General features: G+C 33.6%; 1 protein-coding gene across 18 annotated transcripts in view; it reads right to left on the bottom strand.

The window, feature by feature from the left end:
• The window catches only part of WDR7 (WD repeat domain 7), a 439,870-nt gene that overhangs the window by 254,377 nt on the left and 158,621 nt on the right, over positions 1-26,872 (bottom strand). For 10 of the 18 annotated variants that reach the window (XM_071208567.1, XM_071208574.1, XM_071208568.1 and 7 more), the window contains 3 exons: positions 20,703-20,801; positions 18,288-18,406; positions 16,805-16,928 (listed from right to left, as the gene is read on the bottom strand). In XM_071208567.1, the coding sequence (XP_071064668.1) occupies positions 16,805-16,928; positions 18,288-18,406; positions 20,703-20,801 (342 nt within the window). The remainder of the gene's footprint in view (positions 1-16,804; positions 16,929-18,287; positions 18,407-20,702; positions 20,802-26,872) is intronic. The other 8 variants (XM_058277785.2, XM_071208570.1, XM_071208571.1 and 5 more) reach the window with 1 other exon arrangement.

The following is a 26,872-nucleotide window of genomic DNA, read 5'->3' as shown; positions in this document are numbered from 1 at the left end:
AGTCCCCGTTTTGGTTCCCCATGCCTCCTAAAAAGAAGACATGCACATAACAGACACAGAGAGCAGACAGTGTGCACAAACAACGGGGGGTGGCGGGGAAGAGAAAAATAAATAAAAATAAATCGTAAAATCCTTCATGTTTAAAAAAAATTTAAAAAATAAATTCAGTAGAACTTAAGTGTCACGTAAAGTCTTTATGCTTTTATTCATAGTTCCTATTCAACATAGTTGCAGAGATATTAGCTGAAACACTTTTACAGAAGAAAGCAATTAGTGACATGATCATCGAAATGGAAAAGGTAAAACATTTCAATTTGCAAAAAAAAAAACCCAAAAACATGATTATGTACATCTGAAAAACCCAAAAGAAACAATGGAAAAGCTTACATAAAAAGAAAATTTTATAATAGTATCAGGTTATATAACTAACAAAAAATATTAATAACATTCATATACACACACACAAAAAGCCATTAAAAGGTAAATGGAAGAACATTAAAATAAAGGCATACTGTATTCTTAGATAGTAACCCACTGTTAAAAAAAAAAATGTAAGTTTTCCCTAAGTTTTTAAGTTAAACGGAACGTCAATAAAAATGTCATCAGGATTTTTCTCCTCCTCACACTAAACAAGTTGTTTATGAAGCTCATTTGGAAAAATAAACAAGCAAGAATAGCCTAGAGAACATTAAAAAAAATAAGGCTTGGTGACAGATGGAGTCCAGAACTACTAAATATTAAAATATGATTTAGCTGGAGGCCAATGGAACAAAGTAAAAAAATCCCAAAATAGACAACACAAGGAAACTTAATGTACATAAATGGGGACATCTTACATTTTTTTAATGTAACATTTTAAAAAAATAAAGAGAAAAAAAGTGCTTTAGGAATAATCAATAGATATATGGAAAAATACAGTATCCATTCTTCACAAATCATTAAGCAGTACCAAATTCAACAGACATTTAAAGGGAAAAAAAATGGAACTGCCAGAAATATTAGAAGAAAATATGGGGAAATTCCTAAAGTAAGGAAAACATCTCTAATTTTGACACAATATCCTGATGTAGTAAGAGAGAGTGTTGATAAACTGGATTATAAAGGGCAAACTCCAACAGCAAAGTTAAAAAAACAACTGGGAAATATCTGAACTTTGTATCAGAGATAAACGGTTAGTGTCAAACAATCCCAAATAAAAGTGAGCCAGAGATGTGACCTGTTACTTTAAAAGCAATACAAAAGATGCTTAATCATAGGAAAAGGTGTAAAACTTGCTAACAAGAAAAATACAAATAAAACAAACCAAGATTTCATTTCTTACATACTAAAGACAAAATTTCAAAAGCATGACAATATGCTCTACTGGAAATGCAGGAAAACAGGTCCTCCAATACATTGCTGTTGAAGATGCAAAATGGTATCACCTCTATGGCAAAGAACATGGCAATATGTAACAAAATTATACATGCACTGTCCCTTGGAACCAGCAATCCCACCTCCAGGTATGAATCCAAGATATATGATCAAAAAATGAAAAGATAAGGCTATGTGCCTTATCCTAGATAAGTCCTATCCATAATAGCAAAGACTGCAAACAACCTAAAGGTCCATCAATAGGAGACTTACTGAATAAAACATGGTCCACCCACAAAATGGACTACTACATAGTTATTAAAAATGTGGGAAGATAGGAAATGTCTTTAGGACATGAATTCTCCAAGATAAGTTACGTGAAAAAAGCGAAGTGAAAATAATTGTGAGTAGTGTACCGCTATCTAAGGAAACTAGATGTATGGATAAATATTTGTATTTGCTTATGTTAAAAGAAGGTAAAGAAGAATTGTATTAGTCAGCTAAAGGGGTAATGATGCAAAATCCCAGAAATCTGTTGGCTTTTATAAAGGGTGTTTATTTGGGTAGAAGCTTACAGTTACCAGGCCATAAAGCATTAGTTACTTCCCTCACCAAAGTCTGTTGCCACATGTTAGAGCAAGATGGCCACCAACATCTGTTAAGGGTTCAGTCTCCCTCTTCCTCTTAAGGCTCCATGGTCCCAGCTTCTTCCAATATCAGTTATAGATTGGGTTGTCTTGTCTCTCTCCCAGGGCTCATTCCTCTTTGGACTCAGCTGCTCTGTTCTCTCCACAAGGTCAGCCAAAGACTCTCTTTCTTCGTGGGGCCTTTGCTGTGTCTATGGAGCTGTCCATATTCCTCTGTGTTCTTCTCCTGTAGGTTTACTTCCTCGAGTTCTAGCTCTAAAACTCCAACTCTCTTCTCTGCCTTGTGGTTTTTCTCTGTGAGTCCCCACCCAGAGGAACACATGAGTTTACAAACATAATCCAAGATCTATTTTTGTAATTCATAAATAATACCAAACTGCAACACCAGTTAAGAGAGAAAGGAAATAGAGCACAGGAAAGGATATAAACTTCTCTGAATATACCTTGTTTTTTTGTTTGACTTTGGAAATAAGTAAACATTTCACACAACTATAAAAACAATTTTTAAAGGAAATATAAAAATTGACAGTAAAATGAAACAAATGAACCTAAATGTATGAGGAACTATTTACATTAATTTTTAAGCAATAATTTAACTTACATCTCTAGTGGATTACACCCTAAGAAGGAAAAGAACTGCAACAAAGACACACATACACAAACAACAAACACCCAATGTCCTTGGTAATTATATTGCTTATGGTAGTGCTGATATTCCGAACTACTTGCTGAGGAATTCTGAGGAAAGGCAAGTGAGTAATTACAAAGATGTCATTTAGTTCCAGGATTATAACAGAGGAAGAAAGTAGATACAGATGGAATCTTAATGAAATAAGTAAATATGTTGTAGTCCTAAATTTAATAGGAAGTATCAGTATTATCTATAATTTAAGATCCAATGAAAGTGTGTATGAATGTGTCCGCCCAAAAGCCCATGAGCAGTGAACAATCAAATAGCAAAGAGCACCTCTAACACTCAGTTTGTGATCTTAAAACACAATTTTCACGAGAAGGAAGTAGGGCTCCTATGTAAGCTGGTTCAGGTCTGAGTTAGGAAATATATAGACAAAAATATCTTGTCTGCATATAAGCTATCAAAGACTACTAGAGTCACATCAAAGGGATTCAGGAGCCAAATGAAGAGCTCCCAGCAACCAAAGATGGGACAATTTGAACAATGATAAGGAGAAAAACCACAATGGATCAAAACATGTTTCAATCAATGAATTCGTAATTTTTTTTTTTAAATCACCTCTGGCATTTATCCTGTCCTTCCATGAACTCGTGGTATGAAATAGTTGATTAGAGGAAGATTCTCTTTAGAGAAGTATTCTACTTAATAAATGAAGATTATGTTAGAATTAGAATACCAGGGTTTGCCACTCTAATGAAAAGATCAAAGATCATCACAGCAGAAATTCCCCTAATTTCTTTCACAAATGAATTACAAGGAAGGTGATGGTGGTAAGTAAACAGAGGAGGGATAAGACAGTCGGGTATATAAGTAATTAGGCAGGAAGGGATCCAATAAATTAAAAGGCAGGTATGGATCCAATAAATTAAAAGGAATTTAAGATGGGGAGGAGGTGTAGCTCAGTGGTTGAGTGCCTGCTTTCCATATACAAGGTCCCAGGTTCAATCCCCAGTACCTACTAAAAAAGGGGAGGGGAGAGGATTTAAGAGACATATCAACCAACTGCAATATATGAACTCTTATTTGCATTCTAAGTAGAATAAATTAATTTGTAAAATGGTAAAAAAAAAAAAAAAGAGACAACTGGGAAATATAAACAGTGACTGAATTATTTGATGATATTAAGAAAATGAAAAAAAAAAGAAACTGAGTTTTAATGTTGCAGGCATTATTTTAAGATATGAATTGAAATATTTAAAGCTGAGGTAATACTGAATCTATGAATTGCTTCAAAATAATAGGGTGAGGTAGGGGTAGAGGGATATAGATAAAATAAGACTGACCACAAGTTAATAACTGTTGAAGTTAGGTGATAGGTACATGGAGGTTCATTACATTAGACTATTTTTACATATGTTTGAAATATTCCAATACAGAAACTTTCAAAAAATTAAATAGGAAAACACATATCTTTCATCCAAACTAGCTCATAAGGTGAAGCTTGGCATTCAAGCAAATCATCTAACAAACCATTCCCACATCTCTATGCAGCAACTCCAAAAGGAATAAATTAAAAAAATGGTTTTTCTGATTAGTAATACAATCCTTGGAAATAATCTCTGTTGGATGCGTCTTCTCCCCAACTTCTCCCCAACTCTATACCTCCCTATTGATCACTACTGATATGGCACATAATTAATAGGAAGAGGTTGACATAGAAGTGGAATGGACACAACCAATCCAAGGTCCACAGGAAGGAGGAAGACAGTAAGGATTAGAGTGGACTTACTGATATTCTATTCGTGAACTACTGTGGTTAGTAATCAAGAAAATGTGGCATTGGTGTGGAAAAAGTGGCCATGGTGGCTGCTGGGTGTGGGGAATGGGAGGAGGAGATGAGATGTGGAGGCATTTTCGGGACTTGGTGTTGTCCTGGGTGGTGCTGCAGGGACAATTACTGGACATTGTAGATCCTCCCATGGCCCACTGGATGGAACGTGGGAGAGTATGGGCTATGATGTGGACCACTGACCATGAGGTGCAGCGATGCCCAGAGATGTACTCACCAAATGCAATGGATGTGTCATGATGATGGGGGAGAGTGTTGCTGTGGGGGAAGTGGTGGGGTGGGGGTAGTGGGGGTAAATGGGGACCTCATATTTTTTTAATGTAATATTTTTAAAAAATGAATAAAATAAAACTAAAATTAAAAAAAGGAAGAGGTATGCTTGCTTTTGTAAGAAGAATTTAAAAGTGTTTTGGCCAAAAACAAAAACAAACAAAAAACTAACCCATCTATGTTATTTCATATATTTAAGTGGTAAACTCCAAGAAGCATAGATCTGCTGTTCACCATGATCATCCATGCATACCACAGGCCCAATGACAAAAAGAGGAAGCATGTGCACTATTACCAATAAACAATTCCTCAACCAAAAAACTCAGTCTAAAACACAATCTCTTGCTGAACAAGTCTTTAGAAGCTTAATGCTAAAGAAATATAATAAGCAAAAACTCAAGAAACATGCTTTTTAAGAAAGTATACAAATTGACTTACTGATTCCACATAGAACATGCCACAGAAACTTTACTGCATTTATTATGCCTTGAGGGAAAAATACAATGCCCAAATTAACAGATTTAAGATTATCCAATGACGATTCATTAAGTCAAATGGGTAAAAGGTGATTACTGCAGAGATTTTTCAAGTGGACCATGGCTATTAAAAGATGACTGAATATGTATGAATCTACACTTAATATACAATTATAGTTATATAAGAATAACTAAGTTCTAAAACCAGAAAATTGGCCAATGCATATAAATTTAAAAATGAAGTATGAATCAAATGTTAATGTAGCATACACAAAATTGCTTCTGTACTTCCAAGAGATAACTCAGAAACTGTTTAAAACACTATAGCAGTTTGATATGGTTATGAATTCCAGAAATAGATATTGGATTACGTTTGTAATCTGGTTTTTACCTGGGTATGATTAAGTTATGAATAGGGCTTTGATTGGGCCACATCATTAGGGCATTGAGACCCTGCCCCTTGGTGGGTGGGGACTCACGGATAAAAGGCATGGCAGAGGACAGAGTTGAGGGTTTTTGATGTTGGAGTTTTCTTGTTTGTTTGTTTTTAAAAGATTTATTCTTCCCCCCCCCCCCCCCCTTCCCCTCTTCCAGCTCTGCTGTTTTTGCTGTCTGTGTTGTCTTCTCATTTTTTCTCCTCTAGAATTCACTGGGATTCAATCCTGGAGACTTCTGATGGGGAGAGAGGTTCCCGCTCAATTGTGCCACCTCAGTTCCTAGTTTCTGCTGTGCTTTACTCTCCCCTTGTTTCTTTTTTGATTTGTCATCGTCTTGCTGTGCGACTCACTTGTGTGGGGCACTGGCTCACCAAGTGGGCACTCATGTGGGAACTATCTTGCCGCACAGGCACACTTTCTCTTCTTTTTCAGCAGGAGGTCCCAACCCAGGTCCTCCCATATGGTAGGCAGGAGCTCCATCACTTCAGCCACATCCACTTCCTGATGTTGGAGTTTGATGCTGAAGCCTTAAGCTGGAGCCCCAGGAAGTAAGCACACAGAGGAAAGAGAAGCAAGCCCCAGGAAGGGAGGAACCCAGGAAGCCTGAACCCTCACAGATGTCAGCAGTCATCTTGTTCCAACAAGTGAAAATACAAAACTTTGGTGAGGGGAGTAACTTATGCTTTATGGCCTGGTACCTGTAAGCGCCTAGCCCAAATAAATACCCTTTATAAAAACCAACCAATTTCTGGTATTTTGCATTAGCACCCCTTTGGCTGACTAATACAAACACACAATGTGCTAGCACTCCACTAGGGATGCTCTGCTAAGTGCAACCTACTATGAAGCTCTATTACAAACTGTCATTCTCTGAAGAAGTCGCAAGAATATAATTCCCAAGTTGCCATACAGAACCTTAAGAGTTGTAGAGAAACTGGAAATTGTCCTGCATAACAAATACTAAGAATTGTTCTACAGAAGGGCAAATTTATACTAAATCTTTTCTAACTCTGCCCTGTTACACTGTCTGTGTGTATGTGTGTGTGTCAGAGAGAGAGAATGTAATCTGCTAGCACAAGATGGCATTTAGACAACAGACAGTTCAGTAATTTCCAATTGTGTTACACAGAAATCCAGAGTGTTTCATTGCACAAGAAATGAAATATTTTTCACTAAAAATGAAGATGTAAACCATCTAAAGAAACAATTTAATGCTTTTTAATTTGTTTTATATATTGGAATTCTGGCTAAGATTTCATTTACAAGTTTATTACCTAAAATGTTGAAAAACATAAATTTGTTCCTTCCCCTTATTTCACATATAAAGAAACTGATACAGATAAGGAAGTGCAGATGATACTTTATCTAACTGGGGGTACTGCTAATTCATGGTGAAGGAGGACAAGGTGCCAAATCTTCTGATGTCTCTCTTTCCATTAGACCTTCTGATCAATAATCAGATTCAGAAAATTAATCACTTATACATCATTAGAAACATACTTTGAAAAAAAATTTCCCCATAATTTTTTCCATCTGATTTGGAAACTATGAAATGAATAAATACAGATTAATCCCTGGTTTAGGAGAGTCTCACCACTCCCCTTTCCCCTTTTTTTGAGAACCACCATAGGATTCCTCACAGGAGTCCACAGAGATAAAATGGAATGGACAGTGCTTCCAGCCCCAAGTGTCCCATCCACTTCTATTTGGGAAAAACTTGGGATACTCTCAGAATAGCTTAAAAATTGGTCACATATGAGGACAGACATGGCTTAAGCAGTTGAGTGCATGCTTCCCACGTGGGAAGTCCCAGGCTCGGGTCCTGGTGCTTCCTAAAAACAAACAATAAGCAAATGAAAAAACCAACTTAGGGGAGCCAATATGGCTCAAGGGTTAAGTGCTGGCTTCCACATACATGGTCCCAGGTTCAATCCCCTGTCCTAGTACCTCAAAAGACAAAAGAAAACAAAAAAGGTCACATTTGAGATTATGTGGCCAACTTAAACTCTAAATAAATATTTCATTAAAAGCACCAAGACTCTTTATATGAATATCACAAATGCCCAACACTGTAATTATACTAAAGCCATTGATTGTATACTTTGGAGGGATTGTATGGTATATGAATATCTCAATAAAACTGCTTTAAAAATAATAAAAAAAGATTATAAAAACCCAAAGCACACCACCCATCAACTAGAATTCAGAGATTCACTCCCAGTGTAGTTTCTAGGGCCTTGGTATTATTTGCTTTACAGAATGACCCTTGATTTAGGGAAAAAGAAAACAAAAAACAAAACCAAACCTGAGTAGAACATGCTAAAAACCCCCTAGCAGAGAGTAAAGGAAAAGCCTTCTTCACTGCATGTCTGAGATATAAAAAGAACTCAAAAATAAGCTAATTCTACCCACTAGTTATGTTAGAAATGTTTAATTATTAGGGGGGATATAATTTAATTACATGTCTTAAAGTCAGTAGGGATACTCATGTGTTAAGAACCATCCCTCCTCTTCCATTTCCATTTTCCAAAGCTGGTTGTTCTCTAATCTAAGTAAACATTTCAAACGTAGTTCTCATATTCTTTTCCAAGGAAAATTAAAGTCCTTTCATAAGGAGTACAGAAAAGAACAGTGATTATAGCACTGACATTGACTATAGGAACAATTTTTCAAAACAACAAGCAATAAAAAAGGTGGTTGTGGTTTTTCTCATCTCTAAATTAAGCAAGGAAAACCTTTTCAAGTGATGGTAAGTTTTACAGAACAAATAAAAATATATGTATAGAAAAATTATAAAAATACTAAGTACTGTTACAGACGACTGGATTGGCATTTAACCGGCTGAAAGAAACCAGATCAATCTCAATCTTGCTAGGGTCAATTCAAGTGCTCAACCAATAAAACAATTTTTTTTTCCTTTATGTTTGTGTACTAGAAGTGCTAAAATATTAACCAAGTCTGCAAATGTCATGCATGATAAAGCCATGTATAAATACTAAAACACATTTAAAATACATATTTTTTAATCAAAATCAATCTAATAAAAATAGGTAATGGAGTATGTAAGAGGACAATATTACTAAGAAAAAATAAAATTAAACATAAAACACCATACTTTAAAAAAAATGAAGAGAATGGATTAACCAAAGATATTTTATTATAATTTGATCAATTTAATCTCAGGATTTATAAACCATACTAGAACAAAATCTGCCATTAACTATTACGATAAAAAATATGAAGGTAAAGTAGGTTTACATAATTTTCTCAGAGTAACTTTAAATTTACTATTTTTCTTCCAAACCATAAGATTTATTCTGTCACATGCAAATCACAAGTCTTTGAAATAAAATATTAAAATAAGGCAAAAACCTATAATAAAATTAGAAATGTATAAAATTATAAATTTCTCACAATCTGATAAAAATTGAGTTTGTGTATATTGTTTCTAAGATCTAAAATGTCAGATTATCAAAATAGCTCAGATTTCTGTTCTATAAAAACATGAACAAAATTCTGAGTATCTGTATTACAATAATCTGTATCAGAATAAAGAAAATTTACATTTAAAAGCTTACTAAACACTTGTTCTATTACAAAGGCATGTTCCCATATTCATGTGTATAATGCCATTAGCATTACAAATTATTGTTCTTCAGCAAATCAGCAAAGACTAATGGCAGAAATCAATACCATACTTTTCATAGCAACTAATATTGGGTCATTTATTATGGCTAGCTAAAAGTATATCAGCTATTTCCATTTGAACACCACTTTTTAAAAAAACATGGTAATGGAGTATTGAATAAGCTTTTCTTTTATAAGATAATCTTCAAAGGTTTAAGTATCTTTAACTTTTTCAAGCACAAAGTAAATGTACAAACACCTCAAACACCATGCCTCCTAGGAACCTTGCTACCAACTACAATTCTAGGAGAGTAAAAAATTTCTGCATTGAAGGGAGGAAGAGAGGGAGAAACTTGTAAAAGGGACACACAAGTGGGTATGAGAAAATGATTGATATAATTTCAAATCCTTACAGCTCTAGAAGCTTTTCCACAGGAGTCAATGATTACTCTCCCCTAAGTGGGATGAGAGGGAAAGAGGTAGGCAAGAAGTCTCCACACTTAACGGAAGTCCCTCTTCTTTCCTTACTGTTATATAAGGAGCAAGTTGTCATGGGGCTCCTACTGATAACCTAAAGCCAGACTGTTGGCTACACTGTTGTATTGCCCCTTCTATGGAGGAATTCCCTAGCAGCAGGAAGTTGCTCACTCCTGTGGCATTCCTAGCCTACAACATCACTTGGTAACAGAGGTTTCTGTTTATTCCTTAGAAGTCTAAAGAACCTACTCATCCAGCAATGCTTTCATTTTTCAATTTTTTACTATACTACTTTAATTGCCAAGACTTAAAGAAAGGATATGAGGAAAATTACAAGAATATTAAATATTACCTCAAAGCACTCAAATCCCTGGAACTAAAGGATTATCTTTTAGATAGCTGTGACTAATTAAGAAGAAATTTCATTGTTATTCCATTAGGTTAGTGGCCAAATATAGATAACTACAACAGTTTAAAGCTGTTAAATACATGATCAGTCTAGAGTGCTTAAAATTAAGCTCAACAGTTCTGAAACTCAGGAAGAAAAAAGAGGAAAAAATCCCATAGGTCCCAATGAAACACTGCAAACAGATATAATACCAACACAGAGTGCTTTGCATAATGTAATTTGTCAAGACAAACCCTTTCAGCAACACAATATAAAAATTCCCAAAGAACATGAAGTAGTTATTGTGCATATCAGTCAGAATTTTATACTTTTCCTTTTTAATCACAACGTACAAGCATGTCCAAATGGTTCTGTGAACACTATAACAGATTACTATTCCATATATTTCTGAGGAACCTCATCCTTTAATTTCAGCTGATTCACAATATAGGTACTAAAAAAAAGGGTATTGGAAATAACAGTTTTTCAAGAGCAACCAAATGATTTTTCCTCTCCCCAATTCTAACTAGATTATTCTGGTCCCCAAAGATAGATGCACCCAGAATGCAACAAAAGAACAGAGAGAAAGCAGTGAAGTAAGCAGAATGGAGCAGCCAAAAGGGACACCACAAAGTGCTTACATTAAGCTTAGATTTTTTTTTACCAGGAGACCTTCTTCTTAACCAATTTACTTTTAGTTTATATTTAGCTCAGATAAGCCCACATTCTCAGAACACTGGAAATAGAATATTACAGATCAGGACAGAAGCTACCAGGGATGAGAAAAAACAGCCCAGAGCAACAAAAATTGATAACCATTACTAGACAATATTTATTTAATATATAGAATATGAAATGCAAGAGGCATATGAATCAGGGACTTGTATGTTCAGATAAGCAGGTCCATATTTTTCAAAAAAGCCAAGTGGTGGTAATTTCATAGTACAGGCCAAAACAACAATTCTGGTTAATGACAGGAGGTTTTAAAAGCCAGAGCTATATGCAGTCACTTTTTGAAATATTCTAGTAAGAACAATAACCAAAAAAAAAAAAAAAGAGGTTAAAATAAAAATTTCTAAGCACCTAGTGATTTTAAAACCCTCAGTTATCCAGAAAGTCCTTCCTAAGAAGATTGTCTCAGGAAGTTCCAAATAACTGAGGCATTTATAAAAAAGAAAGGAAGAAATGCTGCACAGTTTAAGGCCTTTGCGGAGGATGGACTCACTTAAATCATATTTATCAGAACCCCACCTTAACCTTTTCCCCATCCTCTCCCCACTAACAAAACCTGAAAATACCTGCCTACCAAAGAATGCATGAATATTTAAATTATTTTGACCAGCTACAATATACTTTTCTACTACCTCTATAATATATAGTTCCATCTTACCTTCTTATATATTGTTGGTCCATCCACATTTGTGCTCAGAATAACCATTATTTTATTCATCAGAAAAAGTAACTTCAATTCCAGGTTAAAATAGGCATTACAGTGTATCTTGTTGAAAGTCAAACTCAAAACACCTTACTAGGAGGGTCTTTCATTGCACAAAGAAATCCTATTCTGTTTCCAAGGGGGATAAAAAGACGAGCCTAACCCTGGTAACCTTAACACAAAAGGAAGCTAAAAAGGCAGGGACTCGATAAGAACAAAGGATTGTGCTTTCTGATGACATCAATATGTATTAAACGAGATGTGTTACACATCCTTCTATCAATATCTAGGTAATAAATTTGCAAATTAATACATCAGCCATAACTGCATAAAATTACAACTACACCCTCTTTAGACAAGGTTTTGATTTTTATAATGGTGGTGACTTTCACATGTTTAATGTTTCTGAAACTAAAGGAGGAGATGAGCCACTGTGAGCAAGCAGAACACAATGTAGGAGAAATAATTACACACGTGACCTCATGCCCTATAAGGTCACTCTGCAATGCAGGCCAAAGAAAATTAGGAACCATCAGCATTTACCTCAGAGCAGTCACTGCCTGGAATGAAGGGCAAGTGTGGGCATATTTCATAAAGTAGCAAGTGCTTGACCTCCAAAAAAATTATTTTTGAGTCAATTACCAAAATACTGAATGTAGAATGTCACCAGTAAATAAATAAAACCGGGTTCCCCAAAACGTCTTCCCTTTAAAATACATCCGAGATAGATTGTAACACTGCCTTCATGTGAACTTAGAGTAGTGTCACAAAATAAACTTTAAAGTCTCTTTAGTAAGAGTAACCAACAAAAATTTTTAAATGTTTGTTAACATAAAAGTGATAATAAACACATGCTCAAGAATGATTTGGAAAGCATTTACAATATTTATATTATTCAATATTATAAGAATGTATGCACTATTTATAACTCAAGTCCTGCTACCATCAGAGTAGTAATCGCAATGCTCTTATCAACAAATTTTCTATCAGAAACTAGGCTTCAGAAGTTTACATACTGACTGCATTTGGAAGGGATAAAGTAATATTTGCTTACTGGTTCAAGGACGGAGCTCCATACCCTGAAGCAAAATTCTCGTCTCACTCCAACAGGACTTGGTTTTCATGAAAATCTGTGAACTGGCTCTTCAGTTAAGGCAGACTATTGCTCCTTTTTCCTCCCCTGACTACCGTCAGAATCCCGGGGCAATATAAATTAAAGTGAATTCTGAGGCAGCAGCAATAAGGAGAACAAAATTATAGAAGCCAGTACGGGGAAGGAAAGTGGACAGAGAAGCAACATTACGCACTATGCATAATGTTTTACAAAAAGTTTCTCATTTAGTCCTCTCAACAATCTTGAGAAATGAGCAGGGAATGTGGTAGCAGCCAATCATGTGATAAAGAGCAAGAGTTAACCACGTGTTTGGCATTCATGGGGAAGAAAAACGATAACTTAAGGAACTTGATTCTTCATTATCACCCAGTGACGCTATAAGCAATAATCATTGGCAAAAGGGCTACGAGTGGTAAAGAAAGGAAAGACTAAACTCTGTTTCACAACAGCATTTTAGTGGCCCACCCCCATGGCCAGCCAGTCTTTTTCTAATCCATATAGCCCCCATCCTATTTAATTACTTCCCTTCAATCTACCCCAACCCACCTATCCTCAGCCCCTCAGACTGTCTGGTGGTAGTGGGAACACACAGGGGAGTCAAAATCACATGATCAGGAATGAGTAGGGGGGAAAGGGGAAGTGTTCCTGGAATTTAAAAATGGCCATAATTTCTCATATTGACTGGGATCTTCTAATACTTTATTTACATATATTATCCAATAAAAGCTTGCAATTTGAGAATCTAAGGAAACTCAAAAGACCAGAAACCACTTGACATAAATTTTCATCCTTATACCAGTTCAGTCACTTACTGACTGTGAGCCCAGAGGAAGTCACTACCTGCTTTAAACCTTAGACTCCAGATTTCTAAGATGAGACCTATACAGTCCACCAGCCCAGTGTGACATTGCTTCAGGTAGGAGTATTTTCTAACTTTCAAACATCTAAAAAGGGACTCTCAGAACAGAGCTCAGTAGTAAGTTAGGAAGGGCCAATATTACTTAGGCATTAATTGCACATTTTTAAATGTTTGAGATGACTAAATTATAAGAAAATATCTGATGACTGGTGTACTTACCAGACATTTTGTTTAATATTTTGCCTATTTTCATGATTAAGAGGATTCTTATTATGGAAATAGGTTTTATGCTTCTAAATCAAAGCTGAATGTTGTAACCTCTGCCATGCTGTAATAATCACTTACTTAAACATTAATGGCAATGGCAGAGGAGATTTCACTACAAGCACGTGGATGGCAGGTGTAGGCTGTCCACCAGCTGGCTCTATAACCTTTTGATCCCTTCGGACAGCAAATCTGTTCAATAGCCCTATGTGGTCATTCCTCATTTGTTATATGCTTTCTTCTCCTTTCATACGTTCAGAATCCCTATCCCTTTCACTTGACATCCTTTTATTAAAATAGAAAGCTCCCAGTAAAGCAAACTAAAACTAATTTTACACTCAGTCAATGTAAAGATTCAGAAACAGATCAACATATTTTATCAGGAGTTGATAGGGTATGTTATTTTAGTTACGTGTAGAATGCCTATTTCTTTACTTCATTTGTTACCAAACACAATTCCATTAAGTGAGAAGATTAAAATTTTAAGTGAGCCAGGATTTCAGTTAATTTATAAAGTACTCCATGATACTATAATTAATACCAGGACTTTAATTATATAAACAGAAAGATTTAAATTTGACTTCAGAACAACCTAGTTTATGTTTATTTAAACCACAATGAAAACCATCAAAGAGTAATTTTCTAACAGTTATTTTTCTGCCCTTTTCTTGCTGTTGCTAAATTTAGTATGGTTGAAAAGGACCCCATCTGAAAGCATTATTAGTTAAGCCAAATACTTGCACATTCCTACACTCCCCACAACCCATTCCATTTAAAATCCAACAATCCGGGGGAAGCAGGATAGAATAAATAGTGGTTAAGGGAATGAGTATTGGAGTCGAAATGCCACTTAGTAACTGAGAGACCATCAGAAACTTCTTTAATCTCTCTTGGCCTCAGTTAAGTCATCTGCTAAAAAATAAGGTGGTGTGTATGATAAGAGTACTTTATAGAGTTATCATAATTGTTTAAATGAAATAACACTTTGCTAAAAGACTTCATCTCTCAATGTTCGCACTAAGCCTAGCAATATATCCATTTTTATCATTGCTTCAGGGAGTAATTTGTGGCTATATTACGCCTTTACCTTGGAGCCACCTCATTCTCTTCTTTCCAGGAAAAAAACAAAATGGCACCTGCTCCAAGTGCTAATGGCATCGCTTTTCCCAAACTGTCATGAATACAACACTGTACTAATCTTTGATGTTTTCCTTAATTCTGTAGAAGCACTCTATAATCAAGTTTAAAGAATTATCTTTAATACCACCATATCTACATTTAGGTCTGGGTCACACAACTCTATAACATCCTCCCAGCTACTTATTCTACTTTAATCCATTCCACATTTTATACTAGTTCACTTTAAATAAAGATGTCTTGAAAATGTTGCTTAATATTTCCATAATAATGTTCTCCTTTTAAAAAAAATCCTTAGTGATTTTCTATTGTCTAGGTTCATCTTCTCTATCTTTGGAGATCATGCTCTTATCTTTTAACACTTTACCACTTGATATACCATTTAGATTGTTGGATTCTTGCATTTGTTCTCCAGTTACTTCATTAGCATCTTTCCAACTAGAGTATAATTGTTTTGTAACTCTATGTCATTTTTTATTTTTCTTTTGATCCTCAAAATATTTAGTACAGTACTATGTTTACAGTTTGTTTTTTAATTCGAGGATCTTTTATTCAGTTCCACTTTCTGGAATATTACAAAGTTAATGCCACAAGTTATAAAAAATAGTACTGTTCTACACTATTTGTTAAAATATTCAAAGCACAACTTTTCTCAACTATTATTTTTGTTAACCTTTTTTTAATGGAAATTTATTTTCAAATCTATACTTAATTTTAAAAAATAATTTTAAGACTAACACCTTATATAGAGTCTATATGTCTAAAGGTCCTGGTCTTCTAATTTAATTTCCTTTTATTAAAATGGAAAACGTCTCAGTAAGCAAATGAAAACTAATACTCAGTAAATATAGATTAAAGAATATTAACTGGAGCTGTTAATGTGTGGTACTTTGGGTTATTTGGGGAAAATGTGTTTGTATTTTTATAGATTATGGGTGTATTTATTTATATAACATATATAATGCTTACAATGGGCTAGGTACTATTCTATGGGCTTAAAAAAGGTTACCTCACTCCATACTCTTAACAGTCTTATAAAGTACTACCATCATCCTCATTTTATCTGTGAGGAATCTAAGGCAAAGAAAGGTTAAATAAAGTACTCAAGGTCATAAAACTAATAATTAAACAATCATTATAGTTACCATTGACAAAGATCTGGAAGAGTCAGACAAGTCCAAACAGTCTGCTTCTAACCCCTTCTTAATTTTGTTTTTCATTTCCTTCATGTGCAATTATAAACTATCTATCTGAACATGTGTGATGAATGTCTCATTACCAAGAATAGCTGGAACTGGCAAAAGGTCATTTAAAATGAATTAGCAGCATGATTACAAAGGATACTTTTGCAAAAAATTTTCAAAAATTTCAACAAGTTTTCCCCAGGCCTTTCTAATCCATACAAAGCATGATCTTTTACCTCTACCAGATTTTTATTTTTCAAGGATTCACAATTCACAACTTCTACTTGCAAGGGACCTCTCTTATATTTGCACTTGAATATCATCAGATCATTACCTAACAACTTGGCACCCATAAGCATAGTAATGCAATGGGCAGAGACAGATGCTAGTGTTAAAAAGGTTGGGGTGCCTGGGGATTCATTTTTACAAGGAGCCAGTCTCTTAGCCAAGATTTTGATATTTGATAACTTTTGCTTCTGTATCCAACTTGAAAGTATAAAGATTCAGAAAACGAATAAGCAGAATTTGAGGAGCACTTGTTTTTACTTAAACTACTCACTTTTGTGAAAAGACAGCAGCCTGCTGATTCGTGACTTTTAGTACTTTTTCTACATATACATGCAATACCCTGTAGAAAGCATGAGAACTCTTACGTGAGATGACATGGTCCATGTACTGAGGTAAATAAGGAGCCCAGGCATCGATGGCCTCTTTCCGACCCGCCTGTTCAATTCTTCTCAACTCTGCTAGAAGCAGGGCCTGTGCTGCTTCTCTTACCTAAGAAGACCACAGATCCAAATGTAAAAAAAAAAACAGAAGGCATACCAGTTGGTGAGATGAGTGTTTATCATAAACTAGAAAGTTCATAATGAAAGAAACTTCCAGCCAAATTATGAGTTATGTAGTTAAAACGGAATGATTGAATGCTACCAATTCATCAGACACTTTAATTAATAATATACTAATTAATTAATAGGGCGTTATATCGGAATCCTGTATTTTATGCATGATTGTTCTATAATCATACAACCTCTCTAAAGGAAAAAATTATCTCAATTTTTCTTTCAATGTAGCACATAATTCTTATTCTGCACTTTTAATTTAGTGTTGTTTTGTTTTATTTGAGCTCCAAGAAACTAGTTAATTATCAAGTGATGTACCAATTTATTAACTATTTATAATTGAAAACACAACTCAGCAGTATCTGAATATGTGGTTGGGTAAAAGTTGTTTTTAAGTGCAAATGGCTTTTGAAGTGAATTCAAATATTACTCAATGGAAAAATTATGAAAATTTTACAATGTGCTGTAATCCCACTTTGAGTTGAAGGAAGAGAGACCACGAAAGGGTCAAATATAAATATTATTTATATTTGGTAGTTAAAAAATCTTGAATGATACAAACTGCTATAGCTATGTAGGTTAAATGCCATATTAAAGAAAATCTCAATAAAATATTTCTAAGTGATATTATATTCCTGGTGATATTATATTTCAAGCAATATCTAACACAGCATAAGTTCATTTACACAAAATAATAGCTACCATTTTTGAGCTCCTACCATGTATCAGCTCTGTACTTATTGTTTTACATGCATTATCTTATTTGATCTTGATACAATCCTATCAGGAATATATTATTATCTTCACTTTATAAATAAAGCTCAAATAACCTTAAGTAAATTGCCCAGAGTCACAGAGTTAATAATTGGTAGAACCGATATTTAAACCCAGGTCACTTCTAATTTCAAAGACTTTCCCCTTCTATTATAATAAATTACCTTCCATTGGACTATGGATATTCACTTAGAACTTGATTCATGTGATTTGGGAAGAGGTAGGAATATGTATGTTTGTGTGTATGAATGTGTGTTATACGATATGTATTGAAACAAATACTTAAGAAACAGTTCCATAAAATAAATGAAATTTTTCTATCAAATACCCATTGGATTAAAAAACAAACTGAAACACTACGGTTTAGTATATAAATTGAAAAAGAAAAACACGGAAATCACCAATCCATATTTTCTTGACATAAAAACAGTTTATAACACAAATTAGAAAAACATTAACCATTTTTGTTTATAATTTATATTTTCCAATGCTTTTTCCCATTTTTTCATAACGTTCTTACCTCCAAGCATCGATCTTGCCATCTTCGAGCCAGCATCTCCAGAAGTGGAGGTCGAAATTTATCTAATCCCAGCAGATCTGGCAGCATAACACAATGCATAGCAGCCAACTGACTCCATCCTGTTAAAATGTAATATATTACAAATACTTTAAATATTTTGGCATTCTCTAAATTCAAAAGTTATCTTTATGTAAGTTTACACAAAAATACAGATCCATTATGTTATAAATGATTTCAACCAAAAAACTGATGTCAACTTATTAGCCATTTTGTACAAAGAATGACACTAAATTTATTTCATACCCCAAATCATGTATCTAAAACGTGTAAGAACTCTCAAAGTCTTAATTGAAAATAAATTTCCACTTAAATACACCAGAAATCTACAAGGAAAACACATCTCTAAGCAGCCCTTCTAAAACAAAACATACATTAAAGGATGAGAAAACATAGATATAAACACACAGTACAGCTGCAGACTGGAAGTCACTTTTGGTTAAAAGGGCATGTTATCTCTGTTACATGATCTTTAATTAAGGTACTTATTGTTCCCCTTTCTTACAGTCTGAATCATAACTGAAATAAGTCACAGAACACCAAAAACTTGATAATCTAAAACTTATAAAATCTTAAATTTCATTAATTCTATGGGAATAAAAGTTACTTTTTCCAAAATTCTAATCCATAACATAAAACTTGATTATATGAAAAAGACAAATACTGTAAACCACTTCAAAAGTTAGAAGTACTAATATATAAACAACAAATAAACATTTCAATCCTATTTTCAAGGTGTTTGTAATATACACAATAAATGCCTTATTCTCCCCCAGTTATACAGGAAGTCACTAATAGTCTACAACAATTACCACTACCCCTGGGGATAATATATAAAGACAAATAATCAAAATGGATGCAGAAGTGTCCTCTATCATGCTGCAGGATGAATTATCTGTGATCTCAGAATTTTAGCAAGTAAATGTTGTGAAATAATCTAAACTGCAATATTCTAAACAACAAAAACCCTACCATAAAACTCAAAATGATCACTGGAATTGTTAAAAAGAGAAAGACAGAGAGAGACTGAGAGAGAGAAGGCGAGGGATCACCATCTAAAATTTATCCTTTTGGTGAGGAAATTCTCATCAATTGAGAATAAATATGTAATTATATTAAATTAAGGTGATAAGCACACACATTTTTAATTACAATTTATTTTCAGGGGTCTCTATATTTACTTATTTTTCAGATTACTACCTAGTAATTTCTTAAGGTGATTTAATGTCTCATAAAAATATAAAGTATATTTATGATCAAAATTTTAATGATGGTGATGAGTCTCATCAAAGTCTGACATCTAATAGCTTATTTTTGATTTAACAAATAACCATCTTTCACAATGGTTTAACAAATATGACCCTAATGATTTGGCTAAAATGTTGTCTCAACATACTAACTATAGTTAAGGTTTATGATGGAAAAAAAATGAAATTACACTTTTAAGTGCCCGTTTTTTTTCCTATAGGAATGGTTCTTGCAATGTAGGCTCTTACTCAACAGACATTGCAACATTCCTTCCATTTGAATGGACTTGTAATAATACTTTTCATTGAGGAGTCAGAATCATTCTGGATCATAATTGAGACTTTATAAATTCCCTTTATATAGTATACAAAGCTTGAGAACCACAATGAAGACAAAGAATAGAAATAACTCAGAGTTCACAAGTTCCATTAAGCTTCCAGGCACTATAAGCAATCCTAGATGGCTCTTGGGGAATAATGGTTTGTAGATCCATACACATTCTCAGAGTTACAAAAAAGTATTTTCGTTTTCTGGTTCTGTATCTCCACAGGGATAATATGGAAATTACAGATTTTTGCCTCAGTCCAAAGCAGAGATAGTAAGGAGGATAAACAGGTAAAGAGCTAGCAGTGTGTAATCACTGGTACCAACCATCAGTCTAAGACTTTTCCAATGAGAATGTAAATTAGGAGATCCCTAATAGCCCACTTTAACTACGGCACATGGTTGTGTAAAATAGGGAAATGTGCCTGTCACAGAGTAATGATAGAAAATAAATTCATTAGCTCTAATTCAAGCAATCACACGGCAAAAATATCATGAAAATCCATCAACCTTGAAATAACTTAATTCATATCAAAGGTTAACAATTTGTATTTCTTGAACAGAATTCTAGATTAGAGAAAACATGGCTTATACCAGCCAGGAGTAACAATATATTTTTATAACTGGCCCTTCTAATTGACATTAGCAAATAAAGTTATAGAAGGGGAATTTTAGGATCTCATATATAACAAAGCAGATGAATGTATAACTTAGATAAAAAGAACATGTCATATTAGAATAAAGCATAGATTGAAAGAGAGTTGTTAGAAAGTTGAGAGAGAATACCTTCATTTACTAAGAAACAGGTATGTAAAGCAGGAGTAGAAGCAGGGTCAGAGCCAGAGTGATCAGCATCAGAACGAGTGGAAACGACAGGTGCAGCAACTTGCAGAGGAAAATAGAAGAAATAAAGAGGAGAGAATTGAGGTACAGTGGTTTCTGAAAAAAAGCTCAATATTAGTGAAGAATGAAAAACAAAATTGGCAAAATATAATGAATGTAAAACTGAAAAATAGTGTTTTAATCAGAAGAATCTGATAAGGATTACAGCAGAAAAGTGAAAGATTTATAATAGGAATCACAATATAGTTCAAATTGCTCTTAAAGTCAAAATCTTTTTAATATAGTTGAATGATTATAAACTAATCCAAAATAATGCTAAAATAACCAAGGTTATAATGAAAACAATGGCAAACATTAAGCATTAACAAGAATATAATTCAGGTTAAAAACTATCACAATGAAAACAGTTATGTTGGTCTACATATATTGTCAATTACATTAATGCATTAACTACATTCTTCTAATAGCTTATTTTCTAACATTTTGTGTAAATTTTTTTAATCTCTTGTGGTTTGAGATCTTTGCAATTTTCCACAGTAATTTAATAAAAACAAAATTTTAAATACATCCACTTGTGAAGAATATATATACTATACTATACTTAGATCTTATTAGAAGAATCCTAACATAACTTCTTTCAAGTTTCAAATTTGCTCTTACATGTACATGATATATTTTCTAAAAACAGTTACTATGAATTTTAAAACTCTTACCGAATAGATGCACAAAAAAAAAAAAAAAAGTCATGCTACCAGAAAAATGTTTCACCTTAAATTAACATATGAAAAGGCAAAAGGACCGTATGGCACACACATTCTACAACTGGAGGTCAATGTTAAGATTTAGAGATCACCATTTGACACTTCCTTCCTATGGAGAAATTACCATATGTCATGCACAAGCATCTTCAAATTAATCCCTCTCCTTTCTTCTGTCATTGAACAGCAATAGGTTTGGACTCCTGAACAGATTAACTATTGTCTGCTGAATGATATGTTTGCTTTTCATGCAGTAAAGTTCTTTTATAACTATAGGACAGCTGCATGAAAACAACTTTTTCATAATTTCCACACAAATGCATCATAATGTCAATCAGGCACGTGCAAGGTAAACAGTAGAACTAAAAGAAGTCCATGAACTGTAATAAAACGAAGAAAATCTAGTTCCATAAACCTAAGAAGCACATATTGCACAGATCAAAGTTTCATCTGGGGAATTATAGTTTTTTATTGCAAGAAATTTTTTTAATTCCTTAGAAAATTACAATTATTTTATAATGCCTTACTTACGCAAGGAGGAAAGCTATTCAACTGTATATTTCATAAGATCTAAGAACTCTATTATAAAGTAATAATGCAAAGAAATCCCAAATATTTCTAAATTCCATTAAGTTTATTTTTTCAATTTCCTTATCACTTTTTATTATAAAGTCAGTCATAATGGGCCTATAAAATATTCACCTGCCCATACAACAAGTTAAAAAGCCTCAGTGGCAAGAAGTAATTTTCATGTTTTAACTTTCATGCCACCAAATATGTTGAGAAAATTCCTCTGGTGGTGTTTAATGGTTGGGAATTTTCTATAATTTCACTTAAAAAAACAAACAAAAAATTATTATTATTGCTGGAAAGGTCATGTTAATTCTGACTTTATCCTTAATTCTGAAAGGACACTAGTATAAGAAGGTGAGGAAATTCAACACGAATGAAAGTTTGGGACTCAATGATAATAACCTTAACAAGGACAAATAATCAGTGGGAGTAAATCGTGATGTTTTCTCTAAGACATACATCTGAAAGGAAACTAGAAATACTACTGGAAAAACTGGTAGAATGAGCACAATATGTCTTAACAGATTAATGTTCAATATATATAACTATTTTTTAAGAGAGAGAAAACAGATACTGAGTATTATATTTTGAAGTCATGTTTAAATGACATTTCATGTATAAACAGCAATTAACACATGTCCTTTAATAAATTTTAAATGCACTAAAAATTTAAAAAAATACTTTAACAGAAATCAAGAAATCAGATTTATAATGCTTTAAAAGCCTCTGCATTCAAACAAAATAAATCATTCAGGCCACCTCACACAACTGAAACTTCAAAATCTAGAACTACTTTCACAATTCATTGAAAATATTAAAGTTAGAGTCTGCTTTGGCTTTTATTAATACATTTTATAGTTGACCACATTTAGTAAAATCAGCAACAGAAATTAGGAGAAAAAAATATTACCTCCAGAATGAAAGGATCAAGATTTAAAGACTAATAAATCTGAAAAGTTATGAGAAGCACTGAACACAGAATATTTACACCATAAAATATAATTAAGCATTTGGTTTCTTAAAAAACAAATAAGCTGTCAACTATCAATTTGTCTCATTATTAGGAATTAGTAAAACAAAAGGGCAAACAGTCTCAACACAGCTTTTAACTGGTGATAGATCTGACTCAAGTTCTAGCTGGGAAAGTCCTTTAAAGTAAATGATTTTACAGCTGAAAGTCTCCTCAGCTGCATACTCTCACATGGTAAGAAAGATGAAAATAAACTTGTGTGAAAATACATATAAGCACACATATGCTCTGGTTTCCCTTTAAATGGTATACACATATATGTACTCGATGCAAAATCCATAGTTTCTACCTTTGAACAGAAGTACTTCATTTGAAATCTGATTTTAAATGTCATTTTTCCCTACTGTCATTGTGATATTAAAAACATTTATAGATAGAACAGCCAGAAACAGCAGCTATGTACAGTGGGGGAAGCATAGAAAGACTGAGAGGTAAGAAATTTTCTTGTTTGTTTTTTGTTTATTAATAATAATATTTTTTTATAATTTTTTTATTGACTTTGTAATAATATTACATTAAAAATATATATGTGAGGTCCCATTCAACCTATTGAAATAATGAAAATGCTCTAATAATGATTGAAGTGATGAATGTAAAACTATGTGATTATATCAAATACCATTGATTGTTCACCTTGGAGGAACTGTATGCTTTATTAATATGTATCAATAAAATTGATTTAAAAAAACATATAGAACAGAAAATAAACATACTTTTTGTAATAGTGTTACTGGCATGTAAATACAAATAGCCCTTTCAAATTGTTTCAGAACTAAAAAACATTAAAAAAAAAAACCCCAGAAAACCAAATGCAATGCTGAGAGAAGGAAGTTTTTGTTTGTTTTTCTTTTCAGTGCTTAACAAAAAAAAAAAATGAATAAAATTATTTAGTGATAAATCACGTTCTCTGAAGTACTACATGGTAATGGTAATTCTGTGAATGGGCACAGGAAGGAAGAGGAGGGGAAAACAGGAAAACTAAGAAGTTAGGAAACTAAACCAAACCACCATCTACTTAATATTAATATAAAAACTTTCAAAAATGGACCTGCCATCTGGTATAGAATGGGCAACAGCTGCCTTTTTATAAACTTCCTTTAGGTCTAGAATTTTAAGTATTAAGTAGATAGATGGATATTCTAATTATCTTTTAAATCAACAGGAAGCATTAGTATAAATCATTAATTATGCTTTCATCACCTTTTTAATGCCTCTTTTACTTTTTGAGGCGCAAAATTATATAATGCAACATCCTGTTGGATTAATTATAATAAATTATATCTTTGATACTTTAAGCAATTGGTACAATTAAGGCGGTAACTTTGCTTTGAATGCATCCTTGGCAAGAAAATTCTAATTCTCCTTAATTTGGTTTTCCGAAAATTTCTAATTTCATTATATCTTAATGGCAGGAAAAAGTTGATTTAAAAAACTACACCAAAAAATCTATTTTAATGACCAGAAGGCTAGAAAACAAGTACACAGGTAACTAATGATCTAAGTTGTATGTGTGTGTGTGTATGCACATGCATGTAGTAATCATGAAGGCAATGTCTTAGAACCCCATAAAAATGCTGTCCTTTAGTACCATACCATTCAACTCAGAGGGGCAAATGCCTTCATATGGGGTTATATGTCTATTTCAGCTATTAAACATCTTAATCTGCAAAATATGCCTGGTGAGATAGAACTCTTTAGTTATCATGCAAGATGACATTTATTTTAATATGGCCAATAGAATAACAGCAGCCCATTCAATATGAAAGGTGGTAATATTTGTGCTCAGTTCAATAAGTCCAGTAGTATGAAAAAGCTCATTTTCAACCAATTCTGTATTTCTTCCAACATTTACTTCCATAATACTAAGTAAAATGCTAATACTGCAATTTCTTTTTTTTTTTTTTAAAGATTTATTTATTTATTTAATTTCCCCCCCTCCCCTGGTTGTCTGTTCTTGGTGTCTATTTGCTGCGTCTTGTTTCTTTGTCCGCTTCTGTTGTCGTCAGCGGCACGGGAAGTGTGGGCGGCGCCATTCCTGGGCAGGCTGCTCTTTCTTTTCACGCTGGGCGGCTCTCCTCACGGGCGCACTCCTTGCGCGTGGGGCTCCCGCACGCAGGGGACACCCTTGCGTGGCACGGCACTCCTTGCGCGCATCAGCACTGCGCATGGCCAGCTCCACACGGGTCAAGGAGGCCCGGGGTTTGAACCACGGACCTCCCATATGGTAGACGGACGCCCTAACCACTGGGCCAAAGTCCGTTTCCCTGCAATTTCTTGATTTACCAAATTTATACATTAACTATTGATCTTTACTAATATTATAGATGATGAAGAATTAGTTTTCACAAAACACATCCCCCAGCCAATATTCTTTCCCCTTCCCCCTATCTTCCCAAAAGAGTTATCTCATGATTTTTGGTTATAACAATGCTAAGTGTATATTATCTCTAAACAAATACTGTTCAAGGTCAATTCAAGTAGCTTTCTGAGATTGTATTTCCTTTCTTGGACAACTTGTTGATTTTCTTCCTGAATTAATGCATTTGCATTGTTTCTATGTATCTATTTCTTCTTTCTAAATCCTTCAACAGCCTCTCAATGATTTTCAAACCCCATTTTCATTTTTCCATGAATGGTTTTTCCTGAAGCCATCTGGCATCCTACATCTATCTGTTGCATAACTGTCACCCTGAGACTGCCCATCACCATCAGCCTGCAAATTCCCCAGTCTCTCCTGAATAAGCTCCCAGTTTCCTGGATACCATGTAACTTTTTTTTCTTTCTTGTTTTATTCCTTTACTTTGATGGAACACATCGTTTATTTGAGATCATGAGAAAAGGTATAATATAGCAATTTTCTGAGACCTTGCCAGCCTGAAAAAAACATTATTTTGCTTTTTAAAGTTTTTTTTGATATTTAATAGTTTATATACAGAATTCTAAAATGAAAAAATTATCTTCTTTCTGTACTTTTAAGGAACTACTCCATGGTCCTCTAGCTTTTGGTTACTATGAAGAAGTCCAATAACATTCTTATTCCTGAAATATAACTGATGAAATGATTCAAGTTAATAGAAATGCTACAAGAAATTACACAGAGAAAGTAAATACTATATAAATGTATTTGGAAATTGAGTAATGATTTAAAACAGCAATTATATCAGCAACTATGATGATTTCAAAAATACTACACTTACACAAAGTTGGAGTTTTGTAAAACTCAAATTGGTATTTCTGAATACTCTGCATATCATAAACAAATTTCTATCCTAACAGATCATTACAATTTTCTGTGCAATATAGTCATAATTGTTATGGTATGTTGTTATAGGAATAAATGAAAAATACAGAGGAAAGTTTATGGTATGTTCTAACTAAATTTGTGTGTTAAATTTATTCATACCATTCATTGTGGGGCTGATAAACAAAACTTATGAAAACTTTATTTAAACAAAGGATTCTTTAAAAACCTAGATTCTTTCACTTAGATATGGGATCACTAAATGAACAACACATTTAGAAACAATATAGAAATCTACTGTCAAACATTCTTAGGAAAAATGTTATCTCTAAAACATCGTGAAAGAACTCAGATAGCTAAGGGCAATAGAAGTACACAAAGCTTCCCAGAAAGGGAAGAAATGAGGACTTAACAAAAGCTAGGATGAATTAAACAGCCCAAGATGGCATTTTGATAAACAGCCATCTGCCAAAGTAAAAATACAAAAGTGCTCATAATGTTTGACAAAGTA

Source organism: Dasypus novemcinctus, chromosome 16, assembly GCF_030445035.2.
Source record: "Dasypus novemcinctus isolate mDasNov1 chromosome 16, mDasNov1.1.hap2, whole genome shotgun sequence".
In the NCBI taxonomy this organism is placed as follows: Eukaryota; Metazoa; Chordata; class Mammalia; order Cingulata; family Dasypodidae; genus Dasypus; species Dasypus novemcinctus.
This window is presented reverse-complemented; position numbering and strand designations above follow the sequence as displayed.